Below are 26,229 nucleotides of genomic sequence, written 5' to 3' on the forward strand. Positions count from 1 at the left end.
TGATATGTAAACTTAACGTAAAATGCTTTCGACAGTCACGAATATGATTTATGGCCGCCATTGGAGGCAAATTTGCTCGATAACTTTCGGACCTGTCAACCATATCGTGTGGAGGAAATCGCAGCCTTTTGTCGTCAGCTCGACGACGTCGTAGGTAAATCACAGGTAGATGAAGTAGACATCATTAACAATCTAGAGTCGCGGTACCACCGTTTGAAAACACATATATCATACATGATATCAGGGTAGGTGGGTAGGGGTGTTTGCTGAGGGAATACATCAATGTAGACGGTCGTGACAGCCGTACAGTGAAACTATTTAAGATAAAAGCGAAATTTTCAAAATGCAGTTAATAATGACGTAATTTTCATAATGTATTTATAAATTTGAGTATTCCAGAATGTCCTAAGAAATGGTATTGGTATTATTTTATAATATTAAATGTCTTTAAGTGCTTTGTGAAAGTCTGAAATTAAGGTTGGATAAGGAGACATGACAATGCATGAAATTATACATTCAAGTAATGCCAAAATATCCCCTTTTGCTCTGCTTCGGCTTCACTAATGTCCATGTACTATCCAGTGCATATTTGAAAAGGATAACCCACAGCGTTAACGTATCGTATAACAGATTTATAAGTATTAGCTAAAACATCTTAAATATACATATTAATACTTAATAAACCAGAAATATCACAATTAATTCTTTCCATGCGCGCAACATTGTTTCCATCACTTGTGCTGTTAATAATGACGTTTTCAGTTACCACAGTATGGCGTTTTCGTGGATCCATTGTTTTTGGGAGATACCGAAATATTCAGTGGAAAAATTCCAGTGAAACTAATGGCTGCTGGTGCTATATGGAATGCATTGAAACGTTCTGTCCGTAAGTCTACCACTAAATGAAAACAGACCTTGTAAACGAGAACAAAATTTAATGTTTAATGTAAATGGACAATATCTCTGAACATTTACAGTTATTGTTAATATTAATGTACATTTGCATAAAATAAAGGTCCTTTAAATGAACGCAGTACATTTGTATAATTCTATGAAACTGTTTAAGAAATTAGATAAGACAATATTGATGAAGTAGCTCTTATAACGTGTGACGCATTTCAAAGATTTCATATATTTTGTTATCATATTAATTTCTCCCTCCCAACGGAAATACCCGTTCATTGTGGTGTTTTATATACAGCTACTCAAGTTTATAGTCTCATACCGTGAAATTACCGCCGTGAAACAAGTAAGATTTTGTATATTTACAATTTAAAATTACAAAGTACGTAAATTCAATAAAAGCTTTTTTTTAATAAGTGTAATTCAAATGACATTCACAATAGTATCAAGTTGTGTTTGCAAAGAAATTTTCTTTAAAACGGAACTTATCTTAAGAAGCTCGTGAGCAACTTAAGCAATATTAGTAATTTTATACTTATGTATCAACCATTTAAATAATGTTTTATATATCCATAAAAATCTAAATCAATACTAAAATCAGGTTGATGACAAATGTATTGTTTTCATTCGGACAAACATGTGATTCTTCATTTTAATAATACGCTTAAAATCGTTTTTGTATTGTCCTTAAACCTTAACATGACTTTCCTTGTTAAAGTTGTTTATTTCAATTATTTCGATCTGGTAAATGTTCACTTGCTTTCATAGTTCACTCAAACGTTGTTTCAATGAACTGTCGACAGCATGTATGCTATCTAAAACCTTGAGTATATATATCGCACACAAAGCCGACATTCCTCTCGCTTTTATCATAGATAATTAAAGCCGCTATATAATAATGTACATGGCTAATTATTTAATCGCCAGTGTGCGTGAAGAGGTGGTGCCGCTTCGTTATGACTTCTTTGAAGTCGTTGGGAACAATTACAAGGTTGTGAGATTATCCCAAAACTGTTTGTCATGCAGCTGATGTTTGTAAATGTTCTATGTAATCTCACTTGTTCTCAAATATAAGTATATATTTCTTGGTAAGTAAAACGATTTGTTGTTGTCCTTTGAGATTGTTCTAATTAAATGATGTTATAAATATTCTCTGGTCAATTAAAAACGTTTGTTGTCATTTCGTTGGCTTACACGTTAATCTGAATATAGTTACAAACAGGCTCGGGTCAATTAAAAAAGCATTTTATCAAGAATAAACTCGCAAGTAAAGACGACACTCTGGGAACAGCTGTAGCCGGCTGAATTAAACGTTTAACAGAAGCACGGTAAAGTTTCACTGAGCTCGAGTTATTAAATGTTTACGCACTGTGGTCCAATGTTTATTGCTTCCAAATTTACACTTGCACAATGATAGCACAGGTAATTCGTTTTGAAGAACTCACAAGCTGTTATAATTATTTAGGTCCTGTTTCGACATCGTACCTTTAACTTATGGGTATAAACGTTTAGATTAATGTGTAACACATCCATACAAAAATTCATTTCCATATATCTATCTACCAAGGTCCGTTCGTTTCACATTATGTACAGGCCTAGATTTTAGTCTTAATCATATTTTAATTCTATGACAGGAAACCAGATACTTACCATACTGGAATACAATCAGAGCTGTATAAATCCGACCCTATAACTCTACATCTGCAGCAGTTCTACTTAAGTCTTTTTTATCGGATGATAATTAATTTCCAGTCTTTTATATCGCCTAAGTTTCACTACCACATTCATTCAGGTCCTGTTACGAAGAAAATTGTTAAACTTTACTTGAAGTTAATAAACAAACCGTTCTACCCGGTTTTACATCCAGTTTTTGTATCTCGGTATCTTTTACCAATGCCAATGGTGGATACCATTCCTTCGTTTCTTATTTTGAAGATATTTTATTACATTTTATATCAAAAGATATTTTTTCAAAATATATATATGAGAACAATTCCTTGCGAGTTTGCCATTATGGATTTGATGTTGATTTACCTCAAGCCTATGATACATGTTTAACACTATATAAATTATAAAAACAATTCTGATACGATACGTCCGGTTTGATTAAGAAATTATCAATATGTTCGAACGAGATAAAATAATAAAATAAATAAAGAAAGAATAAGGTTTTCTCGCTGTCATCTAGAATATTTTAACGGTTCCTATAACACAAATTAAAACAATCTATGTCAAGCATCAATCGAAAGCACCAGGATTTGCAAGCTCTGAATATTTATGGGCTTATTAGTTTTTTCTATTGTATTATGCAGAAGCGATTCTTGCATATTTAATGAAAATAAAACATATCAGAACGACAATGGTGTGATTTTACTGCAGCGCAATATCATCTGTTTTACATAGGTTTGGCATTATAACTTGTGTGACTTTTCATTGTTAACGTACTAAATCAATACACTTTAATATTTGACCAATTTGGTCCGGATATTTCCAAGGTTTACCATTCATTAAAATGAAGACATATGGATTTACTTCGAAAACTGTGATGAACAAATATTAACGATATAATATATCTATCAAATGTTATAAGAACGAGAATGTTATTGATAAATATGTTTATTTCTACGTAATTACTTAATGAAAAATGATGCTATTTTGATTGATAGCATTCAAATTATGGGGGAGACCAGGTATTAAGCGGGTGCAATGCTAGGTATATCTCTAACGAGAAATCCTGTTACAGGTTTCAGCGAGTCGTTGGCTGTGTGTCTATACAGGAGAACTGAAAGGTTAATACCGACACAGAAATTCGTGAATACAGGAGTTGGTACTGCTCCTTTCTGTGTCACAGGCGTCTCACCGTGCAAATGAAATGAAAACACCCGCAGGCGTCAAAACAAATCCACAAAGATTCGGGCCGTCATTCGCCCTGGGCTTTATTGTGTCCCTGTAAAAAGCAGGGTAGGACTGAAATTGGAAACCTTTTCTTAAAGCTTACAGACATTCACTGTCCACGTTTGAATCTTGTGGACGTACATTTAAGGAATTTACGGTCTGGGAAAACACCATTCAAGTTAGTAGTATTAAAAGGTCAGCAAACTACAGCGTCCGATTCCATACTCGTATGAAGCTGTTTGTTATAAACAAATTTGCATTTCCGGAAAATATATACAAGTTATGTCTTCAACCTAACATCTTCAACCTATCACAAATATTATTAAATCTTTTGTTGACTTTTAGAATATTTTAGAACCATTGACAAAACAATCCAAAATATATAAACACATCTCAAAACAAATTCTGACCCTCAAACCAAACCTGCTATTGATTCTAACCATGATATATGTGTATTGAAACAGCTTTTTTAAAGAAAAAAGAACAAAACAACTCGACTTTACGTTCATGGTAATTTCAAAAAAAAAATCATCCTTAAAGCAAACAAATATCAAAAGGAGATTGGTAAGTCTGAATTGAAATAGATGATTGTCCAAACGAGTTTTCATTTGATACATTTTAAAGCTAAACTAAAAATTGAAAAAACAACCGTACCTGAATGACCCTCATGTTGAGTCCCGTTTCCTGAGCTAGCTGTTCCCGGATGTGACGTGTTGGTTTAGGAGTAGCATTAAATGCTGACTTCAAAACTTCCAATTGTTTTGCTTTTATTGTAGTCCTTGGTCCTCGCCGTTTGGCTCCGGCAGTAGAATTAGCACTTCCTTCAACCAATTCCTCGCACGATCTGTCATCCCCCTCGGGTGTCGTTTGACCCGGGTTGGGAGGAATAGAATTTCCATTCGTGTCACAACTTTGTGTACTATGGTTCGAGTCTGAGGATATTTTAAGCAGAGCTGTATCGTCCTTTAGAGGATCGGGGCTCGAGGGGATTGAGTTCATGTCGTTTTTGTTATTGATGATGTTGTTGTTGTTGTTGTTGTTATTGGTAATGTTTGTGTTGTTGTTTAATGTGATACTAGACAATACGTTTTCCTTGGTGTCTATTTCTGTACTGTTTTCACCATCGATGCTGAAGTCTCTGTCTGAAAGGTTCGCCGTATGCTCCAAATGGTCGAGTTCTGCTTCGTCCTCTATATCTGAAGAACCTGGGAAATTAGAAAATAAAAAGAGTTATCAAAATTTGTCCTCATTACTTTGAATTCTAGACATAATATAAAAAAAATAGCTAGGATACAAATTCAGAGAATTTTAACCGTTTAGAAAGTAAAAAGGTATAAAAAAAAAAATGACAATATTTCCCTTTCAAAATATCAAAAGATGAACTGTATGCAAAATTTTGCACAGCAATAAAACCATACATTTTGAAACATAAGCAATATTTTATAGACCATAGCAAATCATCAACTCATACCCTGTAGTAATGAGCATTACATATAAAAGGTATAAATCATTTAACTCCATAAAGTATAATATTTATCAGAGGACATTGTATGACATGCCTCCAGAGCAAATCAAAGCATACTGTTTCAAAATTAAATGTTCATGCAGATATGTATCTTCTATATTAAATGCAGACCATGGAATGCTTGGAATTCAATAAAGATAACATGAAATTCTCGGTTAGTCAGCAAGAGCACTTAAATAAATGATTAAATTTGCATGGTGTTGTTCAGATTTACACAAATAATCCCACCCCATATATAACCTCCACGAGGCATTTAACCATTCCTATTTTTACAGCTCCAACTAACACCCTTCTCACGTTATTCCGGTTTTCTAAGAGCTGATAAAATCGTAAGCTGTTTTTGCCAAAAATAAGAAACACTTCTTTGTCATTTTTTAAATCAGTAATAAAGACGAAAGGTTATAACGATGGGACATATAATTTGTATTAAATCGAACTCAGATAGGGATAGTCTCTTGAAACTACAATGAACAAACGGTTATCTTTTTAAAGCCGTAGGAAAAGCACGTGCGTATCTAAATTGTTTGTACGTCGAATATGAAATAATGGATTCCTTGCATAAAACTGGGACATTTTTTTAATTTTCTGTCTTCGTTATCAGGTCTACATGTACAGTTACGAGCGCGCGAGATAACCCCGCGACTTCAGACCCCGAATTAACACGATGTTGAGCGATACGACTAGTATTATAAAAATTATCGTCCTCAGAAGTAGTAACGGGAGACGGGGAAAACATACCCCCTCCAGAGTGCTAGATAACACCATCACAAATGCATCTTTTTATTTTATATCAGGAAATAAATCCAAAGAAATGTTTCATAAAACAGTATTTTCAAAACAAAAATCACACACTTCATTCTATGGTGTATGGAGGTCTATGAATTTGTAACATTTAACATTCTTCACGTACTTAAATTATTGAAAGTGGATTTTTTTAAAATATGTATATCGAGTTCCATATGCTTTTCATTAAAAAAAACTACAGCCGTCAGTTACACAGTACGCCCAGAAACGGTCCAAGTTTGCAAATGTTTCCTCATATCTATTATAAATTCATATTTTGTGAGAGAAAAGTAAGCGGGCATTTGAGTTCAAAGGACCCGAGTTTAACATGGTTCTAGAGAAACATTTAGCGGCGGACGAGACACCGGTCACAGCACGACTGCCGATTAGGGGGACTATTTATTACATCCGCGGGAGAATTTCCTCCTGATACCTGCCGAGTAATAATGACCAAAGTGTCTGAAAACACTTCGACAAAATTCGGGTGCCACTTATTTTAACGACTTTAGAAAAAAAAAACATCGCCAAAGTGCAGCTTAAACGTACATTTGGTATTATTTGTTTAGGTAGTAGAATCAAGTGCATTGTGCTTTTGACAGGCAAGCGAAATGCATGTACAAGAAATCATATAAACACAAGGTATAATATGTATATATACACATATATATTTGTATATCGGATTATATCAGTTACAGGCAACATACGTAACATAATAAATAAAGTAAAAATATAGATGATTTTCATTTTAAAAAATATATACAAATTTAATATCGCATATTTAGTAGTGGAAAATAAATAATAATAGCGTAGTAGTTTTCACCAAATCAGCACAAATGTTTAAGAACTGTAATGGTATATAAAGAATGTAAGTTAACAAAACTATAAATAGGTTATCCTCACAGCTTTAATGGGGTTTTTCATGCGAAAATAATTTTAATATGAAAAACATTGTTTTGTTCTCGTCGTATTTTCAATGAAAATAAAAGAAAATACTGAAGTTGAACAAGTATTTCTAATAATAATCACATAATATCGAATCATATTTCTTATATATAAGTATATGATATATTGAATTTTGACCTCACTATAACTAGTATACCAGCATGTAACATAATCTGAAATATGTAAATTGATCCGCATAACGTGAGACAAAGGGAAAGCTAGGAGAACCACACGCAATCAGACCCGGCTCGTGTTTCCCTATTCCTACACAGGTGTTACCATTATACTCACTAATACCAATGTCTGTATCTCGGGGCTACAGATTTCACGGAATAGCATAACAGGCCAGAATGGGTTCCACTAACGAGATTAGGGAAACCCTACACGAGATTTCACAAGTCGGTGCGAGATTACAAGCATGCAATACATGCACTTTACACAACAACAGTTTGACCCGAAAACCACGTTACGTTCACGACATCATTCGTTATTCCCTAAACGACTTCATAGGAGTTCATAAGTGTTTTACTATCAAACAAACACATTGCGTGTTTGATGTGTTCTAGGATTAATTATTGGGAAATTTTTAAAAAGTGTCTTCTTTTGCATATAGTGCAGTCGTTCTAATAATACTGTATTCCTTGACATTCAGTAATCCCACAATGTAAAACAATATTCCATATAAATTCTATAATTTAATTAACTATTGGCTATTAATAATTTTTCAAGCTTGTCCCCTTTTGTATGTAGTAGGTATACCCGATTTCTTATAATATAAACATTCCTTGACATGTCCTTAGAAATGGTAATTGCAAAATGTAAAATAGCGTTTAATATATATTTTACATTGTTTTCTTTTCTATATTGATGTTTAGACAATAAATCAACGAGATGTTTGACAAAGCATTGTTGGTGTCTAATATGCCTGTTCCATCACCTTAGTAATTCTAAACATTTAGTACAGACGAACGTATCAACAATAGGAATCGTTGATTATCACCTATGTTTCAATAAAAACATTGGTGAAATGTGATATTTTTTCAGGAACACTAACCAAAGCAATATAATTGATGCAATATCGATATTTGAATTAAAACAAATATTAAAGTAAAAATATGTAGGTAACAGCGTTACAGTTAAAATAGCCTTTATATATTTGTATCACATATTGTTCGTACAGAAAATCTTTAAATAACAAATGTTTTTTTGTACTTTCAAGAAAATGATGAATGAGGCTGGGAATAACAAATATTTGTCTGTAGCGCGTTCTTTGTCAGAGTACCACAACACGACCTAACAATCTGGAAGATTATTGATTAGAAGCGACGTTTTCTAAACAACTATCAACCATCCTCGCCAACTGACCTATAAACAGCAATATTATTGACAGCTGATATGCATTCTTTGTTCAGATACTGGTACGACAACCATGTCCAATAGCTTCATGAATATGTGTATATTTGAACATGTATATGTGTTTTGAGAGACCGGAGACCCAGCCAATCAAGGCACAGGGATAACAACGTGCTTACAAATAGCCAAGATGTTAATTCGATTTTTTGAGCCTAAAACCTTCTATTTAGACCTTGTTTAGCATCTTAACACATTACATTAGATTCCAAAGGGAGCGATTAGTCCCCATCATTAGACAGAACTGAGCCAGCAGGTCCTGGGCGAGCTTCGGATCAATGCTTGGTAAGCGAAGGCGAGCGTGAACAATTCGGGAAGCAACACCCTGATGAAAAGCGCTGTTTATTTGTGATAATGAGAGACGATTGAGTCTGTGGGGTCAATTTGTGTCGCATCCCCTCTAATAATACCCTCTTTTATTATCTCCCATGAAAATGAAAACACGAAACAGACAAGAAAGAGAAGTCGACGTCAACTTCGTTAAATGTTGGACGCAAATCGAGTTTGCGGAACCAATAATCACGTTAAGCGGAATATTTTAGCTGCCAACAGTTAAGTGTTCCGTTTGTTCCTTCAAGAAATATTTTGCGGTTTATTTGTGTGTTTGTTTTTAATGTTTTATTAGTTTTTCTTCAGGTTTCGAAGGATATTATACGGTTGTTTGGCTTTATTTCCGTATAGACATAGAAAGCATGATCGAATAAATTACCACCGGCTATAAAAGACGCCCACAAAGAAAAGAAAAATTATACAAAGCATTATTGGGAATCGGTACACAAACGTTTGTATCAACTCGACAACCGAAATTTTATCAGTTTCTGAATATTTTTGAAAAGGTTTCGTTTCAAGGAAATATATCAACTAGCATTAAGACTTCTTTATTCTCAATCCTGATTAATTTGATTGAAATGATGAAAATATATCATGAATCTGTCTGCTAATGGGAATTGCACTACCAACACATTGGTAATTTGTGATATTTTCCAGAGCCGTTACTATTCAGAGAAATATATATTTTATCTTGCGTTCCATAACCTTTGATTCTAGATTAAATGTGGATTACTCCACATAAATCAATTGGTAAGAAGTAATATATTCTTATTACAAAACTGTGTATAAATGTAGTTAGCCCGTTTTTCAATTCCTGGGTTGAATATACCTATCACATACAGATAGTCTAATCTTAGCATCTCCCTGTGACGTGTGTGGTACAATTTATCTGCCCCGTTATTAAAGTATTACACTCTTTAATGAGCATTTGATTAAAGAAAATATGCCTAAAATCTTCAACCTTGATCAAAGATGAGATGGAGTAATAAAGTCCCTATATTTCTCCATGTGTATTCAACTAGGAGTCGATAAGATAAACGGAGTTTATTTGGCTTTCCTGAAGGAATAAAAACTACTAGGTATATACTATATATATTAAATCTACTACTTATGCATCTTTTCTCCAGACCACACCAGAAAGCGACAGAGGAAGTAACAGGGGTTTTCTATACTACCCGTGAGAACTAACAATTCCAAGCATCTATCTTGATCCAAATCTTGAATATGAAATTAAATAAACTTTAAAATAATAACCTACAGAAATTGATATTTTTTTCCTCAAATCTACCGTTAGTGTATGGAGATAAATTATTAATTGAGTTATCACGCTGGTAAATTATCTGTAATTTTACTATTAAGGATATCAACATTTTAATTAATCAATTCAAACAAAAGTGAGGGAACAAATATAGCTTGTAATTGCTTGTTCGATATGTTCCTTATCATATTTAAAAGGAAATTATTTATAGACATTGTTTAACGTTTTCAATTGATTCAATTATGTATTGTATATATCAATGACGTATTTGTGAGAACAAAAGGTTATGGGGCACAAACCCAGTATCGTGAATCCAGTGCTATGTCCGGGTCATGATACTACAAATACAAGGTCAAGCTGTCTCAGACGCTTTGGTATTCGTCCTCAAATGTGACAAAGTAAGCTTCTTACTGACATCGATCAAAACGAATCGGAAGCGAAAATTCTTTGATTTCCGGTATGTGACTGACTCAACTTTCGATTGTTGGGAACAATTAAAACTTCAAACAAAAGCTGCTTAAACATGAGGATTCTAGTCGATACTATTCCTCGAAGATGTAAGAACGCAAAGAATCTGATAAGACTCGCCACAGAGCGACATGATTAATATCATCAATTAATCATTATCTAAAGATTTCTAACTGCTTCTATAGAACTCAATACCTCTTCAAACACGCGTTAACGCCAGTAACGAGAGGGATAGATTTCGGATACTTAGGCTAGAAAAAAGCAAGAGCAGAAGCTGATATTGATTCTCAGAGTAAACAGTGGTTGGGTATAGGAGACTAAATGGTGCGAGTAAATGTTGTACTGGGTCCATTAGAAGCAGGAATGACATAGATTAGTCTGCATTCGATCGAAACGCACAGATGATCAAAGAAAAGATAATCGTCAGCTTCTAATTTACAAGTTGTTGTCACAATATTGCTGAGTGTGGAATGGTTTTATGGCCATTTAAAGCATCTTTTCTCCAACACTAACGTTGCTATCCCTCTTCACGAGTGAGGGTTGTGATGAAGCCTAGAACAAAACTATAGTTCAAATAAAAAAAAAGAGATATGTTTCGAATTTATTTTATTTCAGCAGGTTTATTGTCAACTCTCATACCCTACTGTTATTCAGTCATAATCTTGTCTAGTCAATTTTAAAGGGTTATTCTTATGGCAACAAATATTGGACAGTTTCATGAGAATATTACAAAAAACATGACGTGTTTAAACTTTCATATGTCTGCCGATTCTTTACCGATTCACCTTCTTTAGTTTAAGCGTTATTACACAACATAAATAGGTCGTAGAAAAATGTCATCTGGAGCCGACAATGACAAAAAAGAAGTCACCGACGCGCCCTCTAACGCATCACGTTTTCACCGTGCCAGATTTGACTAAGTTTTCGAGAATACAATATGGATGGGCCTCTGATACTTGGATAAAACAAACAGCGTTTCTGGAAAACTAAGGTTCCCTATTGAAACACTCACCTACTTCAGGAAAAGAACCCAGTTCGATATGGAAAGACATCAGATCGAAATATATTTCCACTACGAGAAATAGGGTAATTTTGTTAAGAAAAACATCTCTGTTTTGGACATGTTTGTCTTTTTCCAATTTCGAAATTGTTAGTTGTCTGTTAAATTGCCTGTTAACTGCTAAATGGTGAACATTTTTGATGGTAATAAAGGATTTGTTTTCAAAGTCATGTTCCTTATTCTCGAATCCTGCATTACTCGACTGATGACCTTGGTGGCCAGATAAAGTACATGCAGCCTAGAATTCCTGATTTGTAGACGAAATACAGCGAGGAGAAAGAAAGTACACTCCATAAACAACTACTTTGTCCATCTGCCAGCGCGCCCGTCTTTACGACCTGGTACCGAATCTGACGTGAATGGCACCACGTGACTTCGCACTTCCGCCATTTCCTCAACACTTTTCCGACTAACTTGGTGGTTTTGATAAAAAAAAATCGAGGGATGTGTCGGAAAGATTTCCTTTGTTTGATTGTATCGGGAAGTTCTTTCTGTCGGTTACGTCTGAAAGAAAGTCCTCGTGGTTCTTTTATTGAGAAGCAATCCTACATACTTTCACGTTTACCGCGACCAAGGCCCTCGCGATTCTAATGCAGGAGAACAAATATTGATAGCCAACGTTTTAGATTGATGTCAGTGTGTAACTCTGAACAAAATACAGAACGCAGTAAGCAATCACATATATTCGTGGCATCATAAATTAATTTTGGAAAAAAAACAGGTTTTCAATAGCATTTCACATGAGTTCTATTAATTATACAGAAATTTGATTTGGAAAGAAGTTTTTAGGATATGACAGCTTAGTATCTACCAGAATTCTTTAAAGAATACTGTCGAAGTGAACTCGATGGACGTTTATGATATACCGATTGGAGGAAGATTGCCGTCAGGCTTGGAGTCCATTAAACATGTCGTGTTGATATGCAAGGTCTGATACCGTGGCTAAAGGCCGAATCATTGCGGTCAAGCTAGAGCCTTCACATAGATCGCAGGCTAATGGAATCGCTGCTTGGAGAGTACGGAATATTCTCCAGAGAAACTAATGCAATTTTCAGCGTTGTAATACAATTCTGTAGACAAGACGATACTCGTGACATGTCGGTAATGAAAAGAATGTACAAATCAGCTGTTCTCGCCCTTCTCTCGTCCAACGGCACTGACAGGAGCGGTAGAGGTGGAAGGGTCAAACTGCATGGATTGTGTAATAGCCTGTCCGGAGTCCGGTCTCCCGAGTCCGTGTAAGAGCTGTAATCCTCTCTCGACAACTGTACAAGCGATCATCGTGCGGGGCTCACAGCCCCCAATTAAACAGGCAATTGAATTTACATTAATGACAGGGGAATGACTGTGAAGACCCGCCATTAACGCTGGGTGATGACTGTGCCACAAAGACCTTTGATTTCCACAAAAAGACAAACATTTTTAAAATAGCTTGAGAGACTATTTATCGTTTAGACATCAACTGAAGAAATGAAGGGTAATGGACGGGAATAAATAGTTATCTTCATTCTACTTGGCTGGCAGTACCATTGGCCAATAACATAATGAAATCGATCCGGTAAAAATCCGGAGCGGACGTTATCTATTCGAGTCTTCTAGTTAGAAACGACGGAAACTTTGATTCCAGTGTTCCGGCCTAGATGAAAGGATAAGATATTGCTATGACGGATTTTATTTCTTAAACTTTAGCTAGAATTGAGTGTTTTCAAATAGAAAACTACATATCAGGGATTGTAGACACATTTACGACCTTCGGATAGTTGAATCAGTCGGCACCCAAATTATCGAGATAAGATTAACGTTTCGGCGTGTTGATCTGACCGATGTAGAAGGTAAAAATGTTGAACGGCACAGTACACTCCATACTCAACTTAGAACGGCCCAGTACCACTCCAACTCAACACAGAACGGCCCAGTACCACTCCATGTCAACCTAGAACGGCCCAGTACCACTCCAAATCAACCTAGAACGGCCCAGTACCACTCCAACTCAACACAGAACGGCCCAGTACCACTCCATGTCAACCTAGAACGGCCCAGTACCACTCCAACTCAATCTAGAACGGCCCGGTACCACTACAACTCAACCTAGAACGGCCCAGTACCACTCCAACTCAACCTAGAACGGCCCAGTACCACTCCATATCAACCTCGAACAATTCGATACATTTTCATATCAAATCGACACGGAAACAAACATGCATTGTATCCTATGTCCAATGCTCTGTGACTCAATTTTGAAAATAAAACAGTTCCTGTTTCTTTGCAACAGTACATTGTGTTTCTATTGGGACACCAAAAACAATAAAGCAACTCTCACTGTGTACACACTGAAGTATTTACACTATGTGCTCAGACCATGAAACATGATTTTCGAATAGTACATCACTAATCACTGGGGATTGGAATCGTCAGGAAAATCGACACCCCAGACTACCGTAATAATAAATTAAAGTCGCTATTTATAGCAAAATTAGGTACTCTAGGAAATGTATTTCACCGTTTTGCATTTAAAACGGGATCGAACGCGGCACACAAGCATGCCATACCCCTGGGGACGGAGGCTGACAGAGCGGTGTGTTATTGGGCTACACCGGGCCTTATATCACCGCGCTCGAACTTTTTGTGTGGAATAAAACCTGTTGCAGACACATTCAAAGTTACACTCCATATACAGAAGATAATGATATAAATAAAGTTCCTTGTGTTTCACCATTTACATAATCGATATCGAGGTATTTGAAATCTAGGTTTTCCAACAAAAGTGCAGAAATGTGAAGCCACATAGGTGAAACTGCAATAGATCAAACCTCTTGCAAGAGAGGGGATATAAATTATATGTGCTATGAAGGAAGGTTAAATAGTATTTCTGTGTATGTACTTTACTATAGTATAAAATTTAATGCAGCGACCTAATAAACAAAACTTACTCAACTACAATAAATACATTTCTAATAATAGTGTTCTTTTTAATATAAATCTCAATCTGTATTTTCTCTTTACATAATTCCTTTGAACCCGTGTCTGTCAGTTGTAAGTGATGGGGCAGACATTCCGCCTATTGACGTGTCCCGGACTTAGCCCGTGTTTTCCCCCGATGAACACCAATGTGACTGATGCTACCGATTCAATGGACGTTATTCAGCGTAAACGCGACACGTTGTAGCCGTGTTGTTTTTCCGTAACGTACACATGTCACAGGTTTGTAGCGTAAGAGGTAAACCTCGGCCCCCTTTGATCTCTCGGCACTACGACTCACCACAATACATAATGCGTCATGTCCGGGACAACAATGGCGGCCGCCACGAGCTCCAGATCGGCCTTACCACCCAACCGACAGTAACACAATCACAAAACACTTGTGTACATCGGTTTAAATAGAAAAGACAGTTCACAAGTATTGTATTCAATCTCAGTTGATGTAGCAACAAATGCAATTTCCAGTGATGAAGCAGAAAGGATTTCTGCATCGATGTGCGGGATGTGTGTTAAAATCGCACGTTATTAACTCCCTTTGTAAGTGACTCCATGGTAGCTCCATCGTGGTGACATCGGCATCGTGATGACAGGAAAGGAAGAACTTAACAGAAGGAAGGAAGGAAGGACGGAAGGAAATAAAATATTCGACAAAAGTCGATTATTAAACTCCTGTAGGTAGAGGTAGAATTATATGTATATATTGCAATGTTCAAAGGGAAAGAGGTCAGAAATGTATGCGATCATTATTAACAACTAATGAATCTTAATATTTCTAAAATTAAAAACGGTGTCTGTTTGCAAGTAATAAAGGAATTCGAAAGAGTATAAACAGAGGATTGATAGTTCACGGAAGGCGCATGTGAAAATGTACCTTTTGAAGACCCCGAACATTAATAAACGGTATTGATTGTAGTAGTGTTTTAATGCGACTGTAGTTATGTGTGTACAATGTGCAGTCTGTGAGCCGGAGATCCCCTATCAATACATCTCAGGTGCGATAACGTGGGACGAGAACAGGTGGACGGGCGTAATATCGTCAGAAATAAAAGACAAATAATCAGAATAAAAGGAAATGCATCGATTTAAGAGCGAGTGGAATTGTGCCAGACAATCTCTACAAAACGATGGACCTGATTGCGAGAAAAACCACGGGACATCTTCCCATTGGAAACCACTAGTCAGAACAATGGGATAGTCTACGAAGCGAGTTGTAGTTTTTGCACTTCAAAGAATATTGTCCTTTTTTCTATAATAAATGTACTTGCAATATATCACCGATATGTTTTCGGTAATTTGTGCAATTTGATGTTATTTTGTATATCAGAAGTAATATAATAATCTGTCTGCACACTAGAGTATTATTTATTAGAACTTAAATACGACAATCGACACATGCGTCAGAGAATTGTTATTAAATATGGCTTTATGAAACAATGAGTTATATTTATGAATGTATTGTCAAGCACTTAACGCCTATAAACGCTTATACTCGGTCTTGATGGCGACCAATCATTGCAGTTTGGGAACAGAATCCCTTTTACGTTTGATATTGTTTGTTTTCTAAATTATCGTCCATTACGGCAGCATTAGATCCATTAATTAGTCGCCATCACAGTAGCTCGTAGTGCGAAGCCGGACCCGATACATCCCGGACTAATAGCGTACTTAGGCGTTATAATTCGTAGAGAAAGTTTGACATAGTTAATTAAATTATCGCTAATTTCTAATTTATCATTTTATATGGCATTTCCTACACCATAATTCATGAAAATTCTGTTTTCATCACGAGTCATACAGTCAAAAATGCCCCAAAGAAATATAGGCCTAACAGACGACATCTCCATTTTCTAAATGCCACGAGGGCCATCTCGCGCACCTCGTGCTCTCGCGCAGCGGGAACACAAGATAATTTCCTCAAATTTTCACTAACGTGACAATTGGACAATTTTTCATCTTTTACGGCCTGTCATTACTTGCTGCAAAACTAAGAAATTATCCGTGCTCAGGGATTTGGACTCCGCTTGTCGGAAGATCCGCTGATGGTCCCGACTATAACCTAACACTCTAGGACATTTCATTCCCCCACTCTCCATACCCAAAGGTCTACATAGAATACCGGCCTCCAACCTCGCGTGGGGGTTTTCATGCATCATTCTTGGGGTCAAATGAGGGGAAATAGATCTTCTATGACTAATACAAATGTATATCATCATACAAACCGGTGCCATAACCGTTTTTATAGATTTTCTAATTTGCGTTTTAACAGGGGGGAAAATTCTATACTTTGAAAAATTTGCATAATTTCCGTTCAAGGCTAACTTGAAAATTTAACAGCTAAAAAGTCATATATTTTCATGATAATGTTTTTTAATTGCCTTCCTAATGCTTTGCAAAAAAACTATAGTGATACTTAGTTGATTTTGATGACAAGTTCTATCCTTGTCCGTGTTTACAAAATGCCCTATCGTCATACGTCATATTGCATCTCTGCTTAAAAAGCCATAAATCATGGGAATTGGCTACTGGAGACTAATAGGACATGTTAACCGCTGTAATTGAACCGTTGGACGATAACCCATGATGACATCTGACACACATACATAAACAACTCGAGGACAACTGATCAAACCATTCCATAGCTCTCACACTGACGCATACCACTCTACCAAAACTCCACTGGTCGCTGATACATTTGCGACTTTTCCGTCTTTTGAGTGACCGTTACTTCTGTTATTATTAGAATACTTTTAATGACTTCCGTTCGTGGGAGTATTGATATCATTTTCTATATAAAAAATCATCTTACACAAATTTCCTTCAGTTAAGTATTTATTGAGATTGTAATAAACTACCTGGCCCATTCTTGGGTGTTGGTGTAAATAATTATCTGTCATGTAATATGTATAGCTGAATGTTAATCAAGGTAACATTTCAATTTTGTTTAGATAATTTGATTCAGGCGTATATATATATATGTATATTCACGTCAAAAAAAATACAAATCTGGAAATTATGACAAATCCTTTCTCAGGATTTTTATTCATAACACCGATCATCACCTGGACCACATATCGCGTAATGCACAGATTGCCATGCATGACGCGTACGTGAGAACACGTGTGGGGTTTATATGAGCGCGTAGGTGGGCCAGTGATATATCGCATCTGTCGACTTGTGTAAGGCCGCGGGATAGAGAGAGCAGGATAAAGGAAAAACATTCTCCATAAAACGTGTATAGAAATACAAATATACAATAGCAGTTATGTATGTACATGTATGTGTGTTTTATACAGGGTAGATGCACATGGGTGATGTATGAATGGGGTTGATAAGATGAATGGTTGTTGCACGTGGATGGATGAATGGTTAGACGGAAGGATGGATAGATAAATTGAAAAGACTGGATGAATGTTGCTGGAAAAATGTATATGAACTGTTGGATGCAACGATGGTTGTGAAAGATAGGTAAAATGACGGATTAGATGGAGGGATAAATAAAGCAATGTGTAATTTAGCAATATTTTCCCAACCGTTATTTTCTGTTGGATATATAGCTACATGTGTTCGGTATGTGGATTCGTTGGTTATGTGGATGTGTAGATTTTTGTGGATTGATCTGTGTTGTTTACTAGTTGTTGAGGCGGCAATATTAACATTTCTAGGTGGAGTGGATAAGAAGAACGCGTGTTCTTTTCCTTTTTTAAATATTGGTAATTCAAATGGGTGCAACCCCAGATTTAATCACAGGACAACTACGTGGGGCCGAGACATACACTACATATGAGTAACGAAGTGTTGCCTCCGGGCCGTTAGATGTAGAAAACTCCAAACATCATCTTAAGTGTGGACACCATCTCCACTGGGAAATAAGTTTTTTAGTCGAACACATCGAGCACCCCGCTAGGTTATCGGTAGGAAACCAACTGTAGAACAAGCAAGGGTAACTGTATTTAAGCCCAGACACGAGACAGGCGGGCTTGGGTTAGCCACGGTCAGTCTACACCAAACAGGCATACCAAACCTTGTTTATTTATCTACAAGTATCACATGACCTCAAGGGATTTTGATATATTTTAAAATTATTTCTAAATCTGGAAGGTTTTCTATCACTTTAACGAATAAACATTTACATAAGCTCAAAAACTGACGTTGAAATTGAGAGGTGAGTTTTCAAAAACAGTAACAAATCCGGAAATACGAGTCCGGTACCAGTTAATTATTAGTATGTCAAATTCAGAACTGTTGCTATTCGATCTCAAAATATGGTCGGTTTTATTTTTACTTTCTGCCCCGGTAAAAACAAAAATAAACACTTGAGGACTACGAGTAGTTTTGGATTTCTAACATTTCTGAAATGTTGGAGGTATCATAGACTGTAAAATTGTTCTTCTATTTACTAAATTTCACCCCTATATCTTGATGCAGACAAGAGTTGGCAATGCAAAAATAAACAATTGCGAAGTAAGATAAATCACCACGGTAACGTCAACAGACCAAATATCCTGTAGTTTCCAACTGTAAAACGTTCATTTGTAACAAGCCTTGATACGGCTGGATTCAATTTTAACTCACAAATTATACAATGAATTTTAACTCACATATTGTACAATGCCGCTATTTATTCTAATATTTCAAAAAAGTATAATGTCTAAATAAATTTATTATATGTATTTACAGAATTTTGTTTATTTATTTACGCAAAAATAAGACTAACCGTTTTAATAAATGTTATATGATGATTTTTCTTCTCCCTGTTTCTGTGTCTGAAATTGATATTCCATGGTTTATTTATAAATTATTACATATCATTTTAAATTTTCTTCAACTTTTATCTGTAATAATCTATGTTAAAGGGGCTACCAATAAACAACTTATTTTTAAAAACAAACCTCATCTCTTCCCTAATTTTATCAATTGCCTATGTACTTTTTTGTTGGCTATGCATTTGTACCCCTGTACACGGTAACAGCGGTAATGTACCGATTTCTGAAGTAGAAATTACAAAAGCTCAGTTAAAGGAACACAAATAGAGGGCACTTGAGTTTTTGTTATATTTGTTCAATATTCCACCGAAGGTCTTCCCCCATATTATCTGGCTCTGTAAGGCCCTGTCCCCGTACTCCACAGTAGTCTGGGGACAACCGGTACATTTTTAGTTTACCTTGTACACAAACGAATTCAAAACGTCCCATACAAATTTCTGAATATAGACTCTCGACCAAACACATGGGATCCTTACCCCAACACTCCATTGTGGCCCTTATAGTATCAAGTATAGGGTCCACAGCCTCAAACAAACTCAGCAAAGAGTCACAAAGTGCATTTTCATACATCCACATTTTATAAATACGGCTTTCAATTAAGAATACGAAAAACACAATCTAATCCCGGAGACGTAGACGGTTACGCGTGTGTCTATAATAGAAAACTTGTGTAAATACCCATTGCTAGAGTAAGACATGAGTAACGTTTGCCATGCTAGATATCCTCTTAAATTAGGGATTAAAAGATACACTAATGAAATACTAGTTTAGGGTATTATTAGAATTATATAAAACAAAGAATCTCCGACAATAAACACTTCAAGATAATTTTATAATGAAGATTTAACGCTACTGCAGTTTTATTAGATGAAAATATTCATCTGCAAAATCAGACATAGCTAATGGCATTAACTTAATCTCTCGGATACTCACCGTTAACGGGAGTATATTATGCGATCTGTCATTTTGTTTAGGATAATTGGCGAAATAAAATAGGAGAAATATGTGAGGATGGTGTTTCGAGTTCTTATTACAATTGTTGTAAAGCTTAAAAACATTTCTCAATTAATAGTCGGGATGACGGGGAAAGAATAGGGGCAATTCCCTAAAACGAGGAGAAATGTGAGGAAATGGCGATTATGTGACGATAATGATGATAAAGTGGACTGTGGTGAGCGAGAGAAGATAGCCAGAACGAAGAGAAAATTACACACATGATACACAGGACATCTTACACGCACCGAACACAACGGAAAACCCCCACATACATACAATTGTAAAACACAACAACTTATATATTTAATACATCCACACATAACCAGCTAGTCTTGGCTCTAGGCGTTGAAACATTAATTACAATTATAAATTATTCAAAACTTCCAAACATTTCCTATGTGATTGGAATTCAAGCATGTTTATTTAACGTTTTATAAATAAAACAATCACTTTTTTCAGAGGTTCATTTGTCTATAAAAAGATTAGAGAGAATATTTTATCTAAATAATATTCATAAATATGTGATGAAAAATTGAATATTGGCAAACATAACAGGTTTGCTCTTTGTTTATGCTTTCACCGTTTAATGAATTTAGGGACGCAATGAAATAATAGCTCTTTGTATACTTGTGATGTTTTTCGGTATCGAATCAATATTAAATATACTATAATAATATCATTATCCATTTTTGATACCGCTTAGCTACAGAAGTTATAATATCTTTAAAATTACACAGCGCTATATAGTAAACAATATTCTATATATGTTACTTATCAAATGCCCACAAAATATTATAGGAAGAAAAACCTGTGTTATATATTCCGGAAAGCCAGCCATGAGCTTGACATAGATTATTTCGCCATTTAGATAGAACACCTGCGCATATCTTCAATTAATCACGTATCCTAACCTAGGGACACCTATTGATTGACTGTGGATCACGTGACAGGTATCAATTAATTCTGTACTACCATTAATAATTCAACATCACATAGCGTTAATGTTTTGGGTTCGTTCCCCTCGAAATACAAAACACAACCGTTATAAATAAAAACAAACGATTACGGAGTTTTCTTACGCCTAAATAGCATAGCATCTATTATCAGACATGTTTCTAAGTTTACGTGAAAACTGTTTCCTCGCATACTTGAGGCAGTCTGTAATATGTTGAAAGGGATTAATAGGAATTTACTATAGAGCTTACAGCTGCGATAATCTGGCCCGAAATATACAGTTATAAGCCTTTTTATCTACAGTGCTGTCAGACGAGGAGGGGGACGGACAGATAGGTGGAGGTTTGAGGGTAGTTCATAATAAACAGGGTCCGAAACGTTCACCATTTACCAAACTTCTATACTGTACTCGTAAACCACGCACGTGCAGGCGCGGATGGCCAAGCAGAAATCAGACTTGACCGAAACAGTTTCCGAAACAGGAAAACTAGAAATAAATATTTTAAAAAATAAATATTTATCTGGTCGTGCATTCGCCATTAGATAAGGAATATAATCAATGAAAGAGCGAACTAAGTATTTTAAAACAAGATATTTATACCAAATGGATATATTACTAAAAGTATATTTTAGTTCGTGATAATAAATATTTCACTGTTTTGATAGCCAAATACACGTAGAAAACTAATGCTGTGTGATTTAAGACCTGTCGAAGTCTGAATAATCAATGAACACGCTAGAGATTGTAGTAGGAACTTGTATATTTCTACTTTCAGGCGCTTACACGCAGAAAGTGTTAGACCGACACCTTGTACGTATCATTTCAGCACCCCAAATCAAACATCCGCCATTTGTAACAAGAGCATGTGGTGGCACCTTTATCCGGAAAATCTGACCGTTATATACGACTTAGAGTTCATTTAGGTAAATCTAAAAAATCAAAGTTTGAAATAATGTTGTAAATTGACTAAATATAAATGTGCGATAAATTATATATGTAAAATGGTATTACCTTGACATTTGCTGCTAATATAATCTTCTTTACAAATGAATTTATTCTCGTCCATTATATACAGTTCCTCCCCGGTCGACAGTTGTTTTCGGCATATCATGCACGTGAAACATTTTAAATGGAACACTTTGTTTCTGGCGCGTCTCACTAGATCATTTGGAGATATTCCTTGGGTACAACCGGCACACTTGGTTCCAAATCGTCTGAAATGTAAGAATACAGGAATGTAGTTCATCATAGCTTCAACAGGCGTACACTCTCTCCATATAAATCACTACATCTGTCAAATGGCTCAGCACATCTTAGTTACAACATTTCCTTATTTCATATCCAAAATAAAATTTCGCTTTTTATAGACATGATAAAAATAGTAACAAAAAATGATTTTTCACCTTCAATTTTATGTATTTAAAATTGTTTTAGTCGGTAGAAAAAAAAATTTGAAACTGTAATACCACCATGGGAGATACACAATTAAATTTAAATCCATTTCCGTAATACAATTTTATTTAAATTCTTGACAGTAATAAATAGGAAACTTTAGCGATACAAATAGATACAAAACTTCTGAACTAAAGTTACATGTCTTAAATAGCTGTAACGCACCTATACTTTAAACACAAGAACCCTGCCTGTACCGCCTGTACTATTAAACACTATTGAAATGTTTAGGAAGTAATATTCATTCATAAATTGTTATTTAAACGATAAGAAATAAATTCACATTGTATAAAAAAAAATCCATTACTACCATACTATGGATTCGAAATTTTGAATATACACTTGCCTTGCTGTGCTAAATGTTTCCGTTATTAGCTACTACAGGCGTTAAAACATTCGTGATGTTATCTTGTACTTCACAAACGGATGTTTACTAGCTACACAATAATTGATTTCCGATCAACTCTCAATGAAACATTGATGAGTAAAATCTGTGATCGATTTCTACAGGTGCGACAACAATACACAGGTAAATTATAACGGTATTCCAAAATCCCTTCAAAGCAGCAAGTACGACTTGAAAAGTTGAAATTCTATTATGTTGTTTTAATGTATAATAACAAAAAAAAAGGAATGTTTGTATTTATCTTTATTAAATCTAGACTAAAACTTTTTCAGAAAATTAAGAAGTGAAAACGTTATAGGTTTATTTGAGCTATGGTATACAGCAAAATACAGTATAATATTTCACATCAAATATTTAGATATAAATATTGCATTACATATCTAATTTTTAGTTACTCTTAAACAAATGTTGTTTTAAATCTAAATATTATTTAAACAACGGATCATTTAAAATCAAATAATTTAGTTGCATGCTTTGTTTATTTAAAAAAGATATGTAATATCTGGAATAGATATTTTACATCAACTTGATTCTCTTTCATCCTCTACAAATGTGGGTTTTGTTTTAAAAAGAAGAAATTATTAGGTAGACATTACTATACATTATAAAAAACTTTAAAATTTTAACATTTAAACGCGGGGTTATTTCTTTTACTGATGAAATATGGATATAGTCTATGCAATTAGAGCCATGCTAAGGTTTTTATTTCAAGTTCAAATCTCTCCTTATCTTCTATCGTTTGTGCACAGGCATCTATCAGAAAGACGGTCCTCAGGTATGTATTAAAGAAATGATCCATACATAGTTAAATTCGACGTTATAGGTAACATATCCGAAACCTATACCATACATCTGTACGTCTACATCCTGTCGAATACAATTAAGTCTGACTGGAGTATCTAACCTCACGGTAAAGTTAGACATCCGACAAGATAAATGCATGATATCGAACTTTAAATAAAAAAATAAAATACACAAAAGAATAAAGAGATTTTCATTCCGTTCAATTATGTTCTTTAATTTTTTGAAACAAGAATGAATGTGTTTGTCGATAAAACTGACAATATTAAGCGTGATATTGACCTAGAATACACTTAGCCCATCCGCCGGTTATTGTCAATCGGAAATTCTATATCATTTGTTGAGAGTTGTCTGCAGTACCTGACAATTAGAGAAGTGAGCTTCTAACAAATCCCCACTCTATTTATTAGGGCTAGTCAAACATGGTTATTGCGCACGAGATTTTTTCCCTGGTAAGTAAAGCCTTATCATTTCTGATTAACAAACCTAATTAAATCCCGGACAATGACAGATATTTGAAGTAGAATGTCTGTGCTTGTATTTTATCAGGAATTAAAATCGTTTGCAAAGTTTGAAATTGTGAGAGAGACCTGGCCCTTTTTCCCCTTGTGAAGACTTTACATATTTACATAGGGTGCAAATATGAAGGGTTATAGTAGTTGAAAAATTGATCTGTTAAAACGGTTTGGTAGAAGGCGAGAAGGAGTGTGTAAATAATTTACAGGATTTTGTAGAGAACAGCTAGATTTTACAGATACTTACGCACGTCCAAGGCCTAATATACCGTTCAAACGTAACGGAGCGAATCAGAGATGTGTCGCGAACGTGAATAATGAATGCTCCCCAAAGTATCGAGAGAACTCATAATCTAGTATAGATATAAGCTGCACGTGTGTGGATGTTTGACAGCTTTAAAATAGCAATGTGTTGGAAATAAAATGATAGCTTTACAGTTATCATAGGGGTTTCCTTAATGTATATTGAATATTATAATATTATAAGATTTATAATAGCTATAAATGTGTACCACTTGCAGGTGTGTGCCACATCATATTAAATATATATATATATACATTCTTATTCTTGTTATATTATTAAATTTAAATAATTTTTTGGACCAAAATGGCTAAAACTCAATAAAAACCCATGTGCAGTTTGTAGAAAATAATAATAACAGTTATTGCTTGATTGATTATAATGTCAATAGAGCAAATATTCAAGTAGATTTATTTGATACCCGTGTCATCTTTACCGTCGCGTGTTCCTATATTATTATGTATTGATTACAATTAATACAGATTGGCATTACAATAATCGCATTTACTAAAAACATTGTTATCAAATGATTGGTCGTAATCGGCAATAAATATGTCAGTTTTATGACAAGAAGCTTTAATCTATAGTTACAAAAAGTAATTAAAAAACAAAGTATTAGAAGAAGAAAAAAAGAAACATTATATGAAAAAACGGAGACGGAAAAAGGAAAGCCGGTATCGGACAAACCGAAACTAGACTTTCCGGGGTTAGGTTTCGGACTTGTTTGATTTTGGCGTTGACAAATACGTACCGGAAAAAGTCTGTTCTGCAGTAGAGTTTCCCATCCCTGGAGAAGCATTTGTCCGTGAGCGGACAGCGACAGTCCGAGCACTGGACACATTTCACGTGCCATGCCCTGTCCAGGACATTTAGCAGGAAGCGATCCAGTATGGGACGTTCACACCCGGCGCACTGCACCGCGGCGTTCTTACCTCCAACCGCCAGTGTGATCGGTGGGGCCAGCTCCCACGGGGAAACGGGTGGGTAGGACACCCACGGGCCTGAGGGTGGGGCAGACACCCACAGCTCGGCGGGTGGAAAGATGAAAATATCACAAAAAGCAGGAAAACGAAATTAAAGCCACTGTCTGCTGTTCCTTAGTGGTATGGATTCTGTCGATGTTTCCCGGATAGCTTGTTCTGTGATGTCCGGGTATGTAGTCGTAGGCCTATACAGAATTGGCATTACAAGTGACACTAGTTACAATAAACATAAGCATAACACTATTCCAACTCCGGCTGTAGTTGTCCAAGTTGTCTTCCCAGATAAACCGTGTTATTTCCTGGTTAGAGTAGCATTAGGTCCAGTCTATAGGCGCTGTTGGACTTCACAAACATGTAGACAATTTTTGGCTAAATGACAACTCCCTGTAGTCTGTCAATCCGGAGTTTTTTCCCCGTTTTCACTTTAGAATGTTGAGCTGTGGCTGGCTGTGTATGTATAAGTGGTGTGGGCCATCAATAACAGCCGGTTGGGGTAGGTCCCTC

General features: G+C 35.5%; 1 protein-coding gene across 1 annotated transcript in view; it reads right to left on the reverse strand.

Moving 5' to 3' along the window:
- The window catches only part of LOC110462872 (LIM/homeobox protein Lhx1-like), a gene marked incomplete at its 5' end in the record, with an annotated part of 49,352 nt that extends 23,551 nt beyond the window's left edge, over positions 1-25,801 (reverse strand). Inside the window, 3 exons of the mRNA XM_021517104.1 lie at positions 4,453-5,003; positions 22,279-22,481; positions 25,494-25,801. Of these exons, the coding sequence (XP_021372779.1) occupies positions 4,453-5,003; positions 22,279-22,481; positions 25,494-25,801 (1,062 nt within the window). The remainder of the gene's footprint in view (positions 1-4,452; positions 5,004-22,278; positions 22,482-25,493) is intronic.
- Positions 25,802-26,229: the final 428 nt, after the last annotated feature.

This window comes from Mizuhopecten yessoensis, unplaced genomic scaffold (genome assembly GCF_002113885.1).
Source record: "Mizuhopecten yessoensis strain PY_sf001 unplaced genomic scaffold, ASM211388v2 scaffold10839, whole genome shotgun sequence".
NCBI classification, from domain to species: domain Eukaryota; kingdom Metazoa; phylum Mollusca; class Bivalvia; order Pectinida; family Pectinidae; genus Mizuhopecten; species Mizuhopecten yessoensis.